The sequence below is a fragment of the Euleptes europaea genome, chromosome 1 (genome assembly GCF_029931775.1).
Source record: "Euleptes europaea isolate rEulEur1 chromosome 1, rEulEur1.hap1, whole genome shotgun sequence".
Classification (NCBI taxonomy): Eukaryota; Metazoa; Chordata; class Lepidosauria; order Squamata; family Sphaerodactylidae; genus Euleptes; species Euleptes europaea.
In genome coordinates, this window is record NC_079312.1 from 143,659,926 (window position 1) to 143,674,155 (window position 14,230).

At 41.3% G+C, this 14,230-nt stretch overlaps 2 protein-coding genes across 2 annotated transcripts in view; both read left to right on the forward strand.

Annotated features, from left to right (window-relative positions):
* PRKCA (protein kinase C alpha) overlaps positions 1 to 10,536 on the forward strand; it is a 307,017-nt gene extending 296,481 nt beyond the window's left edge. The window contains exons 16-17 of the mRNA XM_056866635.1: positions 3,618 to 3,758; positions 9,979 to 10,536. Coding sequence (XP_056722613.1) covers positions 3,618 to 3,758; positions 9,979 to 10,146 — 309 coding nt within the window. The 3' untranslated portion in view covers positions 10,147 to 10,536. The remainder of the gene's footprint in view (positions 1 to 3,617; positions 3,759 to 9,978) is intronic.
* Positions 1 to 14,230, forward strand: part of CACNG1 (calcium voltage-gated channel auxiliary subunit gamma 1) — a 309,034-nt gene that overhangs the window by 70,490 nt on the left and 224,314 nt on the right. The gene's annotated exons all lie outside the window — the stretch shown is intronic.

Sequence of the window (14,230 nt, forward strand, 5' to 3'; positions counted from 1 at the left end):
AGGTTGGCATCAGTAGTGAAAGTCCTATTTACTGGAACAGGCATTACTGACTGGAGCAGTGCCCGATCTGCCCTCCTTCTTGCTATTACTTGGAAGGGGGCAGCTGCCCTGAAAGGGCAACTGAGTGATGTGGACACAGGGACAGGATGGCCTGGTGTGGAGGCCAAAACAATTGTCAAAGTTGTGATCGTACTTGCACCGCACCATGCAAGGTGACACCTGCCCTGGTTGTACTCCCAGCACACTTTCCTATTCACCTCACCTCTAAAGGCACCCTTGGTTGTCCTGCTAGTATCCACCCTGCCCTTGATCCGTGAGCCGACCCATAAAAACCAGAGTTTATCATTAATAAGATTCCACCTCGTATGTTCACTAATTCCTGAATGCTTCATCATAGTCCATAGCAGCTGTATCAACCTCCAGCTCCCTGGTGCACAGCACATTGCTCATGTAGTTAGTGAGGTGTCATGCCCTCTCAGGGTATGCCACCTGAAACACCCCCATGAATATGGTATAACCCGACAACCAATTAAAAAAGTTATGGTCTGAGGCATTAGCCTTACCCCCTTTCTTACTAGGGCAAGGCCCGCTCTTCCCATCAACAGAATCATTTTAAAGCAGGGTAAAAACATCGACATAGTACCCATCCAGTATGCGCTCCTGTACCTTCCGGGCCAGGTGAATGCCAGGCAGATCCTCAGCATCCGTATAGGCCGGTGCCTCAGGTCCTAAGGTGGAGGCCTGACTAGGAACCCATGATGCCTCAGGGCCAAAGCCCTGCCTTTCCCTCCTCCTCCCTGCCCATGCCAGTAAACCAGGCACATGGGCAGCTGCCACCCAATAATGCCCAGAAGTATGAGAGGATTCCTCATCTGAGGAAGACACCAGTAGATTACTTGTCAGTGGAGAGGTTCCTTCTCTGGCATTCCCTGCGATGACTCTTCCACCCCCGCTTGGGTGCCCTGGGTGCGGCAGGCTCCCAATTGACCAAACTCACTGAAGGGCTAGGAGATGGGTCATGGTGCCTCCTTGAAGACTGGGTACCCTTATTCTTATAAAATACGTTTATAAAGGTTGTAACCCAATGCTCAGCAAATTAACCATAAATTGGCTCTCCCAGCCCAAAGAATTAGCTCAACAAGTAAGGATCAGGCAGCTAGGGCAGCTGAGCTAATTGCCGCTCCTGGTATTATGAATTAAACGTGAGAGTGATTACAAATCAAAAGACCCAAGCAACAATAGAAACACAAATAGCTCTGGACAAATATGATGATATCAACAGGGCTGTAGACTGTTGCCCATTGAGCTGCCCATTGCAAAATAGGTGTATCCACGGGCCTCCTTTAAAAACCCTACTCAAGCTCATCTATACTCAAAAGAACACCCAAGATCACCAAAAACAAGGTGGGATGAAAGGAGGAGGTTCACAATATCAGGAGAGATTCCCTTTCCCCAAGCAATGCCACCAACCCTCCTAGCACCAGCAGGAAAAGGCAGCCAAGCCACCTAAACAAGCCCCAGCCATGAGGGAGATGAGGCGGTGGGGGGCGAGGCCAAGAGTCTCAAAATACTTGTGTTTACTTCTGCAGCCAAACCGGTGTCCTCTGCCTCCGTTCAGCCACTCCCAGCACACACAAAGCTTTGCAGGGTTCGTTCCCCCTGTAGAGCACAGCCACTGGGAAGCAAAAGCCCCATTCGTGCAACCGAAGCCTCCTGCCTTCAAACCACATGCCCAGAAAAGCCGCCTTCTTCCCAGTGCTCCAAGTGCTCTCACTGCTGCCAAGGAAAGAAGAGGCCAGTGGCCGGGCATCACATCCTTAAGTAGGTGAAAGGGGTGGGGCGACACAGCGAGTGCCTGCATCATCACCCCCGATGCCTGCTGACTCTCCACCTGTCCCCCAGAGCAGCAATAGGCTGTGTGGTAGGAAGGGGACAGGCAGGAATGCCTGGCCTGCGGTGGGGGCGTGAGCGGAGGAGCCCGCCCCCAAGAAGCTCCTTTTCAGAGTGGAGTCACCTCCCAGCTGGACGCAATTGGGTGGCTGTGGCAAGTCGTGGCAGTGTGCTTTATAGGGAGACAAGTAGATTAAGCCAGATGACTGTTTTCACAAATAAAAAACTAAGCTTAATTGAAAATCAGGTCTGTATTGATGATTATGTGATCGCAGCATTGAAAGTCTACTAAGGTATATGTCTACTAAGGTATAAGGTGTTTATATCTATTGATTTCAGTTACAGCTCCATAACAAATTCATGTACTTAGTTTGTTATCTCATCAATTGCTTGATACACACTGCCTTAAAAATGTTTTTTCTAGTGTTTTGAAAAGATAGGAGTCTTTGAAGGGCTAATTACATGTCACATGGTCTTTGAGTCACCCCTGCGTCCACCACAAGGACTTTGAATCAGTTGTGTGATGTGAGTTCCCTAAGGAAGAGTCTATTCCCATGGAATGGAGCACTTATTGAGAGAGTACGTAAACTTTCTACGCCATGCTACTTTCCCAAACTGAAACAGTCTCAGGCCTTATTGGAGATACCTACATTTACCCCATCACATTAAGCCTCAACAGGGCAAATAGCACTCATTTCAAGCCAGGAAAATGGTGCAGCACAAAATGCTTAAGGACCACTCACTCTGTGCCAAGGTCCCATTCCAAATTGGGCCTATGTGCACCTGGGGATTCAGATGCCAGTGAGAAACTTGCATTGCACATCTGACAGAAAGTCCTTGTGGCAGACCTAGACATGGCCCAATGACTGCTTAACATGTAGTTAAGTCCTAAATAAGAGAGTTGTTTCAAATAAGTAGCATTTCCCTTTCATTCTGAGCATGTGCAAATGCAAAACTACAGAGAGCATACACAGTCTTTAATGGCATGTCGAAATCATGTTCAGACACGAAAGAGAAACTCACTCTTTACTGAGTTTCCAGAGCGAGGAAATGTATCAAGTTTAACTGCCCCATAACGGCAGTCTTTGAAAATAGGGAACAAAAGAGAGCATGTGTATGTGTGATGAATAAATCATCCAATTGCTGGGAGACACATGTCTTCAAACTGTGCGTCCACTGTTGGGGTACCTTAATTACTACTACTATTTATGGACTTCCTGGGTCTCCCATTCCTCTGAAAATTTCATCCGGCTCAGAGCAGCAGCTGCAGGCCTTAAAACCTCCTTCTCTGTGGCTTGTCTCCAATGGTGATTGGCTGGGACAGCTCTCCTGATCCCTTGCAAGAATCCAATTGGAAGGGAAAATACCATTGGCTGGAAAATCAGGAGAATCAAAGAAAAACAAGATGCCTGCTGCTTTTCTGAGGGGTGTTTTTCATAACACCCAGATTTGTGTATGCCATTCTGAAAATCACAGTAACAACTTGAAATAGTGGTTTTTATGTATATTTTTGGTTGAGGAATTTTAGGATGCACACCCCTGTAATAAGAAGTCCTGATCTTGTAATAAAGCAGAAAGAAAAAGGTTTAAAGTTTTGTGTATTAAAATAAACCTGGGTGGGGGGTTGCGACATTTCCGCTTTTTATGTAAGTCTATAACTGTGCTGACATCTGTTCCTTCCATTCTGAAAATCACTGTTCATCATTTGGTATGTCTTTGTTACATAGTTGATGACTAAACACCCTGCCAAACGTCTTGGTTGTGGGCCAGAGGGGGAGAGAGATATCAGAGAACATGCATTCTTCAGGAGAATTGACTGGGAGAAACTGGAGAACCGAGAGATACAGCCTCCATTCAAGCCTAAAGTGGTAAGAAAGATTTCCTTTTGCAGGAGAGTGTAAGCTGTTTAGGGTGATACCATGAAACATTTTTTTTCTACGTGCACTTCCCACAACCCCTGGCATCATCTTTCCAGGGATCAAAAAGGACTGGGCGTGGCAGGTGAGATGCAGGGAAAATCCATTCATGTTGCTATGAAAGTTGTGATACCTAAAATTGCAATATTTAGCCACATTTCTTTTAAGGCTTTGCAAGGCTTTCTCACCTACATTTGTATTTTATGTAGATGTGTAGATATTTGTATATGAATTCGTTGCATATAATAATAAAACTTTTTTTCTCTGAAACAAAAGTAACAGCCCTGGAATTACTTGGGGCTGCTTTTGCAGCTGCGGGACAAGTAGCGAGCAAAAGTGGAAGGTATCCCTTTCCTCCCCTCAGTTTTGTGGCTGCAGCAAAGAGCCAGATGTGTTGGCTCTGATAGCCAATCAGACACCTGGGGATAGCTGGAGGGGCAGAGCTTCCAGGAAGACCTGGAAAGTGGAATGTTCATTCTGGTCTACCCCTCCTGCTGCTGGGGCCTGCTTACAGTTGGCTCCAGCTTTGTCAATGGACAGATAGAGCAGGGATCATTAGAAGGAGAGGTGGCGGAAACGATTTTGATTTAATTTCAACACGTTGGTTCTGGTCCGACCTTCTGGAGCAACAGAAAACAACTCGGCACCCTCCTCTATATGACAGCCCTTCAAGTACTTGAACATGGTTATCATATCCCCTCTCAGTCTTCTCCTCTTCAGGCTAAACATACCCAGCTCCTTCAACCTTTCCTCATAGGACTTGGTCTCCAGACCCTTCACCATCTTTGTTGCCCTTTTCTGGACATGTTCCAGCTTGTCTACATCCTTCTTAAGTAGCGGTGCCCAAAACTGTACACAATACTCTAGGTGAGATCTAACCAAAGCAGAGTAAAGCGATAACACCACTTGGCGTGATCTGGACACTATACTTCTGTTGATGCAGCCCAAGATCGCATTTGCCTTTTTAGCTAACGCATCATACTGCTGACTCAAGTTCAGTGTTTGGTCTACTAAAACCCCCAAGATCCTTTTCGCGCACCCTACTGTTAAGACAAGTCTCCCCCATTCTATAATTATGCATTTGATTTTTCCTACCTAAATGCAGAACTTTACATTTATCTTTGTTGAAGTGCATTTTATTAGTTTTAGTCCAATTCTCCATCCTGTCAAGATCATCCTGTATCCTGGCTCTGTCTTCTGCTGTATTTGCTACCCCTCCCAATTTAGTATCAACTGCAAATTTAATAAGCATCCACTCTATTCCTTCATCCAAATCATTTATAAAGATATTAAACAACACAGGGCCCAGGACTGATCCCTGGGGTACTCCACTAGTCACTTTTCTCCAAGTGGATGAGGAACCATTAACAAGCACCCTTTGGGTACGATCTGTCAACCAGTTACAGTTCCACCTAACAGAAATAGGATCTAAACCACATTATCCCAATATATCAATGAGAATACTATGTGGAACCTTATTAAAAGGCTTACTAAAATCAAGATAAACTATGTCTACAGCATTCCCCTCATCCAGCAAGGTTTCCCCTGATCCAGCAAGGTGGGAGCTGGTTCGCACCCCTCTGCTTGAGAGCTGCAAATCATCCCCCGAAGCTGCAAATAATGCCCCCAGCAACAACAAGAAAAAAGTAATAAAGAGAAAGAAGCTGCTGCCATTGGAAGCAATCGCCTTCCTCCACAGAGTTTTATTTTGGCTAGTGCTGGGCTCTGATTCCCCCCTTTGCAAGTAGCGGCACTCCAGCCCATTAGGAGTCTCTCACAGGGTGCAGGCCAACAAGGTGCCTGGATCCAGCTCCCCCATTGGTGAGTAGTTTCCTTTTTGTGGCCATGGCACCGAAGAGGCTTCCTAACAATAGCTCTGTATTGGCTAAACATAAACATCTATTACAATTATGTGGTTAAGAATACTTTGATTCACACTTAAAAGACTAAGAAAGATGCTTATATGCTGAAATAATGCAACCCAATTACCCCCACACAGAATGTAAAATGGCATAAATTTTACACTGTTATCTCTTTTGTTGACATTAACAGAATTCTATTTGGCCACATTCCGGGATTTTAGCTGACCTCACTTTAGCTGACTTTAGCCAACTTCAAATCTCTTTAGCCTTCTGCCATTGATAACAACTTGCCCTTACCAAGCTCCAGCCAGGACTTTAAAGCCTTAATACCTTAATTGCTGCAATTTGCAACTAAATTTGATGTTTTTTAACCTAAAATTTGCATTAAACCATGACAACATGAAGTTGACATAAACTAAACAGGCCAAGCTGTAGCCTTACCTGGATTGTTTTCATCATGCTGTCTCTTCCAGCTTATTGTCTCTTCCAGCTTATTGCCTCTTTATACTCTGTAAGAAAGGTGATCTTGATACAGTCATCCTGGAACTCCATTATTCTGAAATGTGAACTGCAATCAAAATCTTAGGGTTAGGCATTAGGGCTGTTGGGATGGTTAAATTTCAGGAGAATTTAGTGTAATGTTTTTATAATAGTGATTTAGTTTTTGAACTCCCTGTTTCTTTCCTAGCAGAACTGATTTCACCCCCATATATTTAGTTTTACATATCATTTCCTTAACAAACTACAGTATTAACAGCAAATATGGCATCAAAAGTAATATTTGTAGTTTAAATAGCAGCAATACTTTTAATGAAAATGCTACATACAAATTATATTCAACTATAGGTATTATGCCTCAAGTATGGGTTGATTATTTTTCTAACGTCTTTGGCCATGCTGTGGTCCCTCCATCTGATAATGAGGAAATTATTCCCGCAAATATCCCTCCATGGCATGCAGTAAGTAGGGAAGAAATTATGACCCTAATTTCTAAACTAAAAAGCGGTCGAGCACCAGGTCCTGATGGGTTCCCTGTCGAACTTTTTAAGAAATATGCTGACTGGTGGGCTCCACTACTAGCCAGTCTTTTTACATCAATTGATCATTATGGTATCCTTCCTGATTCATGGCTGAACTCAATATTAATGCCAATCTATAAAAAGGGAGACCCCAATCTACCGGGAAATTATCGTCCTATTAGCTTGCTATCAGTACTGGGCAAGTTATATGCTAGACACCTTGAGACCCGCCTTTCGGAGTGGTCTCAAGCTAAATCCATTATTGTCCCAGAGCAAATAGGATTCACTAAGAACAAATCATCTTTAGATCACTGTATCGTTTTATCCTTTCTTGTGGAAAAATACATGAAGATAGGTGGGGGGAAATTGTTTGCAGCTTTCATAGACCTAAAAAGTGCTTTTGACTCTATTCCTAGAGAGAAACTGTGAGACAAATTGTCAAATCTAGGAATTGACCCCAGGCTGCTAATACTTTTAAAGAAATTACACTTAAATACCACCTGCCAAGTTAAATACTCACCTAATGGTGGACTGACTAAGAAAATCTTAATTCAAAGAGGCGTTAAACAAGGGTGTGTTTTAGCTCCCCTACTTTTTAATATTTTTCTTTCTGATCTAGCGCAGTCATTGGGTTCAGTTAATGGTCATCCACCTAAATTAGGGTCCCAGTCTTTACCTCTACTTCTTTATGCGGACAACACCGTCATTCTTTCTTTCACTAAAGTAGGCCTCCAACGATATCTAGATGCTTTTAATAATTATTGCCATTTTAATTTACTTTCTATTAACTCCTCCAAATCAAAAGTAGTGGTATTTTCCAAAAAATGGTCCTCATACAAATGGCACATTGGGAAGGATTCAATTGAACAAGTTAAAAGCTATAAGTATTTGGGAATTACTTATAACTATAATCTCAATTGGTCTATACATCGACAAAATACTATTAAAGCTACCAGGATTTCCTTAAATCAACTCAAGCAGTTTTTCTACGCGAAGGGGAATCGGTGTGTTCCTGCAGTGATAAAAATCCTGAATTTGAAAATATTCCCCCAACTTCTGTTTGGAGTTCCCTTATGGCTTGGAACTCTTAATCAAGAAGTGGAGAACATCCAAGCCATATTTCTTAGACAAATATTGGGGATACCTAAATGTGTCTCATATTTCACAATTTGTTATGAAACTGGGCAAAACTTGATTGCCACCAAAGCCTGGATTCAAACAATAAGATATTGGCTCAAATTATATTTTCAAACTGAGCCAGGTTCCCTTTTATATTTCTTGAAAAGTGAACTTCATTATTTCTAATGGGACATATTGATTAGATCTAGACTCTGTCAAATTGGAATTGATTTAGATAATCTTGCTCTGGCCAATTAATCTTACATCTTTAAAAGAATCAAGCAACGTCTCCTTGATGTAGAATTGCAGAATTTTAACCCAGCTCTTCCCCCCATCTTCTCTCCGGCGGCCCTAGGCCTTAATAATGGATCGGGTAAAATGGCTAGGTACCTAGAGATACCTTCTCAACACCGCGCTTTTCTATTAGCTAGGGTTAATGCATTCCCATCTAGGATGCTCTTAGGCCGATACCTCCAGATCCCTAGACATGAACGCCTATGCACATGCGGTTTAAACTTGTTAGATACAATTGACCACATCCTTTTAGATTGCCCCTTCTATGTGACTCTGCGGGATAAACTGCTATCTACTTTGCTCCAGTACAAGACATACAGGAGTAATGAAGTGAAATGCAAATTTCTTTTGAGTGACCCTGATCCTAAAATTACGGCTACCGTGGCTGAATTTCTTACAGGAGTTCTTAAAGAACAAGAAAAGTTTTATTAACCCGACTGTAACTTATATGTATTGCCCTTTGGAGGTATTTTGTTGTTGTTTTTTCTATCTCTGTCTTTGGTATACCAATAAAGGTTAATGAAATGAAATGAAATATAGGAAAACTGGTTACCAGTTTCAGTCTGAGCACCTTGAAATAGCTTCTGTGCAGACAATAATCAGTGAACATTGTATTCATGGAGGGTGTAGCTCTATTCCCAAGGTGTTTAGTGCAAAATAAATGGGAAAGTGCATTCTCTAAAACATCTATTCTTAGCTTGTGGGCCGGAATTCACTCAAAACACCCATCAAGGGTGGGTTTTTTATTGCCACCAAATAGCATGTCTTTAAAGCACAGTGAAATAGTAATAGGGTGTATCACTTGAAACACTTTTCCATTTATAGCAAACTAGACATTAAGACAGTGCATGTTGGCAGAACAGTGACACACTCATTACAAATCCCACTACGGGGCAGCTATGACTCATAGACATGGCCATATACTGTTGTTGAGAAAATGTAGTATAATGCTTGTTCCTCTAATAGATAGTATCCTATTTTTACCTTTAGAATGTTACAAGAAATGTAACATGTCAAATATGTGAGAGATTTATTACTGCACCACTTTTCTGGTGTTAATGATAAAACAGAAATTCACTGAAACTTTGTAATACAAACATTGTCCCAATCCAAATAGGGGAACATATATGTGTAGAAACAAACAAGTATTTTGAGCTGAAGCAAATTCTAAGTGCAATGCACTGTGGTGTTGCATCTCAGTTTATCCAGCTAATGGAGTTACATGTGCATATATGCAGTAGTTGTTTAGGAGAGAGAGTCAGAAACTGGATTTAGCCCTTCTCTTAGTTCATTCATGTTTTGTCCCGTCCCCCCGTCCCCCGCCCAATGCTGTTAGCACAGGTAGAGTAAAACAGCAAAGGGGGAAAGAGTTAACCCTCAATTGCCCCATCATCATGGTACCAATACAAACTATCCTCCCCACCCACAGCTCTTTTTACAACAAAAGTCACTGGGAGATTTGGAGTATCATCATAAACAGTGTTATACCCTTCTAAATTGTCTGAAATCACTGGGCATAAAATGCTTAGGATGGCACTCTGTTGGTCATAGATCACCCATGTCTCATCTAATTGCACTCCCAGATAATCTGAAATACACATGTTAAAACTTTGTTGCTCTTTCAAATCATGTCTTGTAAGTCTTTTGCTGTAATCAACATAAACAATATAATGTCCTTTAAGTCTTTTGCTGTAATCAACATAAACAATATAATGTCCTTTATTTATAATGTCATTTTTGTGGCATAGATTGGTGTAGTTCAGTGCAATTAGTGCCCATTTCTCAACAGTAAACATATAGAACTTCACTGGGTAACCTTTCTTTAAATAGATTCCATTTTCAAATTTTATTCTCATTATTTTTCCTTTTGCTTTACAGTGTGGCAAGGGTGCCGAAAACTTTGACAAATTCTTTACCAGAGGACAGCCAGTGTTAACACCACCTGATCAGCTGGTTATTTCTAACATAGACCAAACGGATTTTGAAGGGTTCTCCTACATCAACCCACAGTTCGTTCACCCCCTGTTGCAGAGCGTACTAGTATGAAAGGGATCGACATGGAAACCACACAGTGAAAAATTGTCCTTAACTCTGGAGTTTTTAGACCTTTGCCTTGTTGATTCCATTTGGGTCTGAAAATTGTAGAGGTAGGAAGTAGGGGTAAGAAGCATGGGAAATTTTTGAGGTTTACAAGCAAAGAGTGTGTGGTCTTCAGAGATCATCACACAAGCACCCATTGTATTCATTTAGGAATCACTGCTGCTTTTATGTTCGTTCTATGAAACTAGTCTTTGTCAATGCATTTTTATAACTTCTGTTGTCCCCATTTGTCCCCTATATCTCAATGACTCACATTTTCTTCTTATAAACTTGATAACAAATATAATGGTACCATGTATGTTTGGAGAAAATACTCATAAAAAAATTAAGCAGATCAGAAATTTTGTGTGCACTGCCCTCTGGGACCAGTTCTGTTGTTGGTCAGGCTGGTGTGACAAATAAATTATTAATTAATAATAATAGTAGGCTTGGTATAAAAACATTGTAAATGAAAGAAGATTGACAGGAACAGGTCAAAATGAAAGAAAAATTGCCAGTTGAAACAAACAAATGGACAAATCTGGCCAATCAGATCTTTTTAAATCTGTTGATCAAAGAAGATGCAAATATCTGAGACAAAACTTCAGTTTGAAATGGAAAAATAGATACTTGGGATTGATGTTAACTACTACCTATGATTAATTGACTGAAAACCGCCAAATACTGATACATGTGTTACTTTTAATCTCCATGAGATTATTTTGTGATTCTAGCTACCATTTTACTACTTAAATTACTCCATTACATTTCTAATTGAGACACTTAAAACACTTTGACTCTATCTCTGAAACAAATCTGTGATCTCCCAATCCCCTCAATTTATACTTATTTATTAAGCAAGCCGCATGATAGGTTTAGAGTATAGAAAAGTGTTTGCACAGTAAATTTGTGGGAATATAGAATTCGGTGTCACTCCAAGCCTTTCCCAGGATAATTAAGGTTTTTAAAATACATATATATGTTCAATGTTTAAACATTGGTTTAGAAGCCCTATAGTCAGAGAAAAAACAAAGGGTAAATCAAAATCAATTGATGTTTTTCTTCAGCTGAACCAATCCTAGTTGAAGATGCTGAATACATTTTTGCATATGCACCATGCAATGAATTTTGCATGTTTAATAATAAACATTAAGTGAATCTATATTGTGGATAATTTTATCAAATGGAAAGAAGATGATATAATTTTATAAGACACAGTTGTGCTATATTTGTGAAGGTTCTTGTTCTGGATAGCTTTAATTTAGATTTAGCTTAATGTTTTATTATGATAATTTTGGGTTTGGGCTTTTTTGAGGGCCTGCTAACACTGATAATTTAGGGCTATCTCTTCTTAGCTACTGCTAAATGATAATGGATACCTACAAGTTTTCTACAGGACTTGCACCACAAATGAAATAGGTCTGCATGTTACACATGCATGTGCTCATTATTCCCCCCCCCAGTTTAAAAGCTGCTCCCCAAACCTCCAAGCTGCTAAAGAGAGAGAGTTTCTGGTGCCTGTTTTTGCATTTACAGTTGCATCAAATCTCAAAAACATTTTTTTACTTCGGGCAATTTAAAGGGCAGTTTGGAGTTTTTGTGGTGAGGAGGATTTGAACAGTAAACCATGAGAAATGCAAGCTACACATTCAGAACATGTATATTTCCCCTGTTTTGAGTTGTGACGATACCTATCAATTGCCAAAAAAAGGGAAAGGATAACTGTGCTGTGTGTCTTCGGCAAACAACAATACGAAAAAGAAAGGTTCTAAAGCCCATTCCTGAGGGGGAGGGCTGTGCCGGTGTCTGGAAGCAGCACAGCTGTGCTGCCTCCAAAGGAGCTTTTGCCCCCCCCCCTCACTAAAGCCGAAACCTTGCCCTTACCTGGAAAATCCATGCAACTGCTCCAATGGGTTGCACAGGGATACGCCACCTCAAAAGGTGATGTATCTCCAGGTAAGGGCAAAGGGGGCATTCCCAGGCTGAAAGGGCTTAGGAGGCTGCCTAAAGGCAGGAACACCCTGGGAGCGCCCCCGGGAGGACAGCACACAGAAGTGCGCCCCTCTGGATGCCGGCGCAAGGCTGTGCCAGTGTCCCTGGGTGGGGCTGACACTACAGTGCCGGGAGGATAGCGTCCGCCCCCCTCCCGCTGGCGTCCGTGCCACCCTGGGCTGTGTAAGTGGCATGGGCGCCAGCACAGGGGGCTCAAATGCCAGCACAGCCCCTTCCTGGCCTCCTAAGGACTTTCGTCCTTTTGTTTCAGGAATGGGCTGTCAGATTACTAAAACATCAGTTTTACATTTCATCTGAACTGTGGCAAACTATTTCATTGCTCCCATCTTGAAAATTAATTTAATAATTGTTGTCTTTTTCTTCTGTGATAACTCTTGAGGACCTGTGTCAGGACCACTTCACACGAAGTTTTATCTGCATGGGAGTGCATTTGTATTGTGGGAAACACTCATAGCTATGCACACTGTCACTTATGGGGACCATGCAGGTGTTTGTTTTGTGAAATCTATACATATGTTTAGAACCCTTTGCTGATCACAGGGTTCCACGATACACAAGTGTATGGTAAACTGCACAGGTTCATGGTATGGATGGTACACATCATGATATACATAGTTTCCCCAAAATCTGAGTAGAAAACCTTGTTGTGCATCAGCTATATTCCGTAAAGGTGATGAGGACTTCAAAGAGGTCTCCCCTTTAGGCAAAATACTTATTCCATAATAATATTTTAGTTGGTATGGTTAAAGAGTCCTCTACATATAGAAAGGTGGGAAGATATAGAAATTATAAGTTTATTTGCAAAATTAATTATTATACTAATAGGTGCTTTTAGTTTAGGTGCTTTTAGTTTTCATGTTTGTTCCAAGGATAGCTGCATACTTCCCTCCCAACCAGTTTAACTTGAACTCTTGTATAATAATTTTAATACCAATTTACTTTGTGCTATACCGTACAAGAGTATTCCTGCATTTTTGCCACATTTAATTTACATTTTCTTGTTGCCCTCTGGTAACTGCTTGTGGCATTTGCATAGGCATAGTGCTTGCTGCAATTCCCATTCTCCTCCATATTAACAGAGGATTAAATTGTCTTGCATAAATGTGTTGTCACTTCTAGTCTCCTTTTTATCCCAATCACCAGTTATTTACTCAGTTTATTCTGGGATGTCAGCTAAGAACCAGTCAAGTGGGTGTTGGTGTTTGTCATGAAAATCACTTTAACAAAGGGACATCAAGGGATACTATTGCTAGAACACATAGATGACATTGGAAAGCAATTACAAAGAAGCATACTATGAATAAGAGGCGTTTCCAAATAAGGAATGCCAGGATGTTGTTGTTTAAAGATAAAATAGAATAAAAATGAACTTATGGTCTATCTAAACAAAGCATACTTTCAAGCAAAAATGTTTAACTGTCTAGATAAGTCTGTTGGTACTCTATAATCTAAATTTTACACCAAGGATTATTCAGCTAAATTCTGACACCAACTTCTTTCACGTGTGCCTCTGTTTCTAAGCCATTGTCACAGTTTTCAAGAAAGTATATTTTGACATTATTGAACAGATAATTTTGAATGCTCAGACTGAACCTTTGGTGGATTATGTATAATTGGCACAGTCTGGAAAAAAATGTCCATTTACTCAACACATTTTTGCCACTGTGGGTATGAGAGGCTCAGACGCTGTCCATCGCTATTCCCAGTAAGGAAGTTCTACTTCAGAGTATTTTTTGTTGATAAAGATTCTCTCTTCCCTCCTGCTAAGTCTTGAGATCCATTCCAGTGGGAATGCCACACACACTGGGTTGGAGTTGTATGTATAGTAACATTAGTGTGCATGGTACTCTTCAGAGTAGTAAACAGGAAGACATGCCTCTGCCCTCAAGAAACTCACCAGTTGTTCATGCATGGGTACTTTCACTCACATTTGCCCCCATTCTGTCTCGGTTGATCCTTGGAGTAATGCATGAGTTTTCTGTCCATTAGAGATGACCTCGCAGCCAGCCCTCACAAATCCCGGGACTTCCCGTTCCTC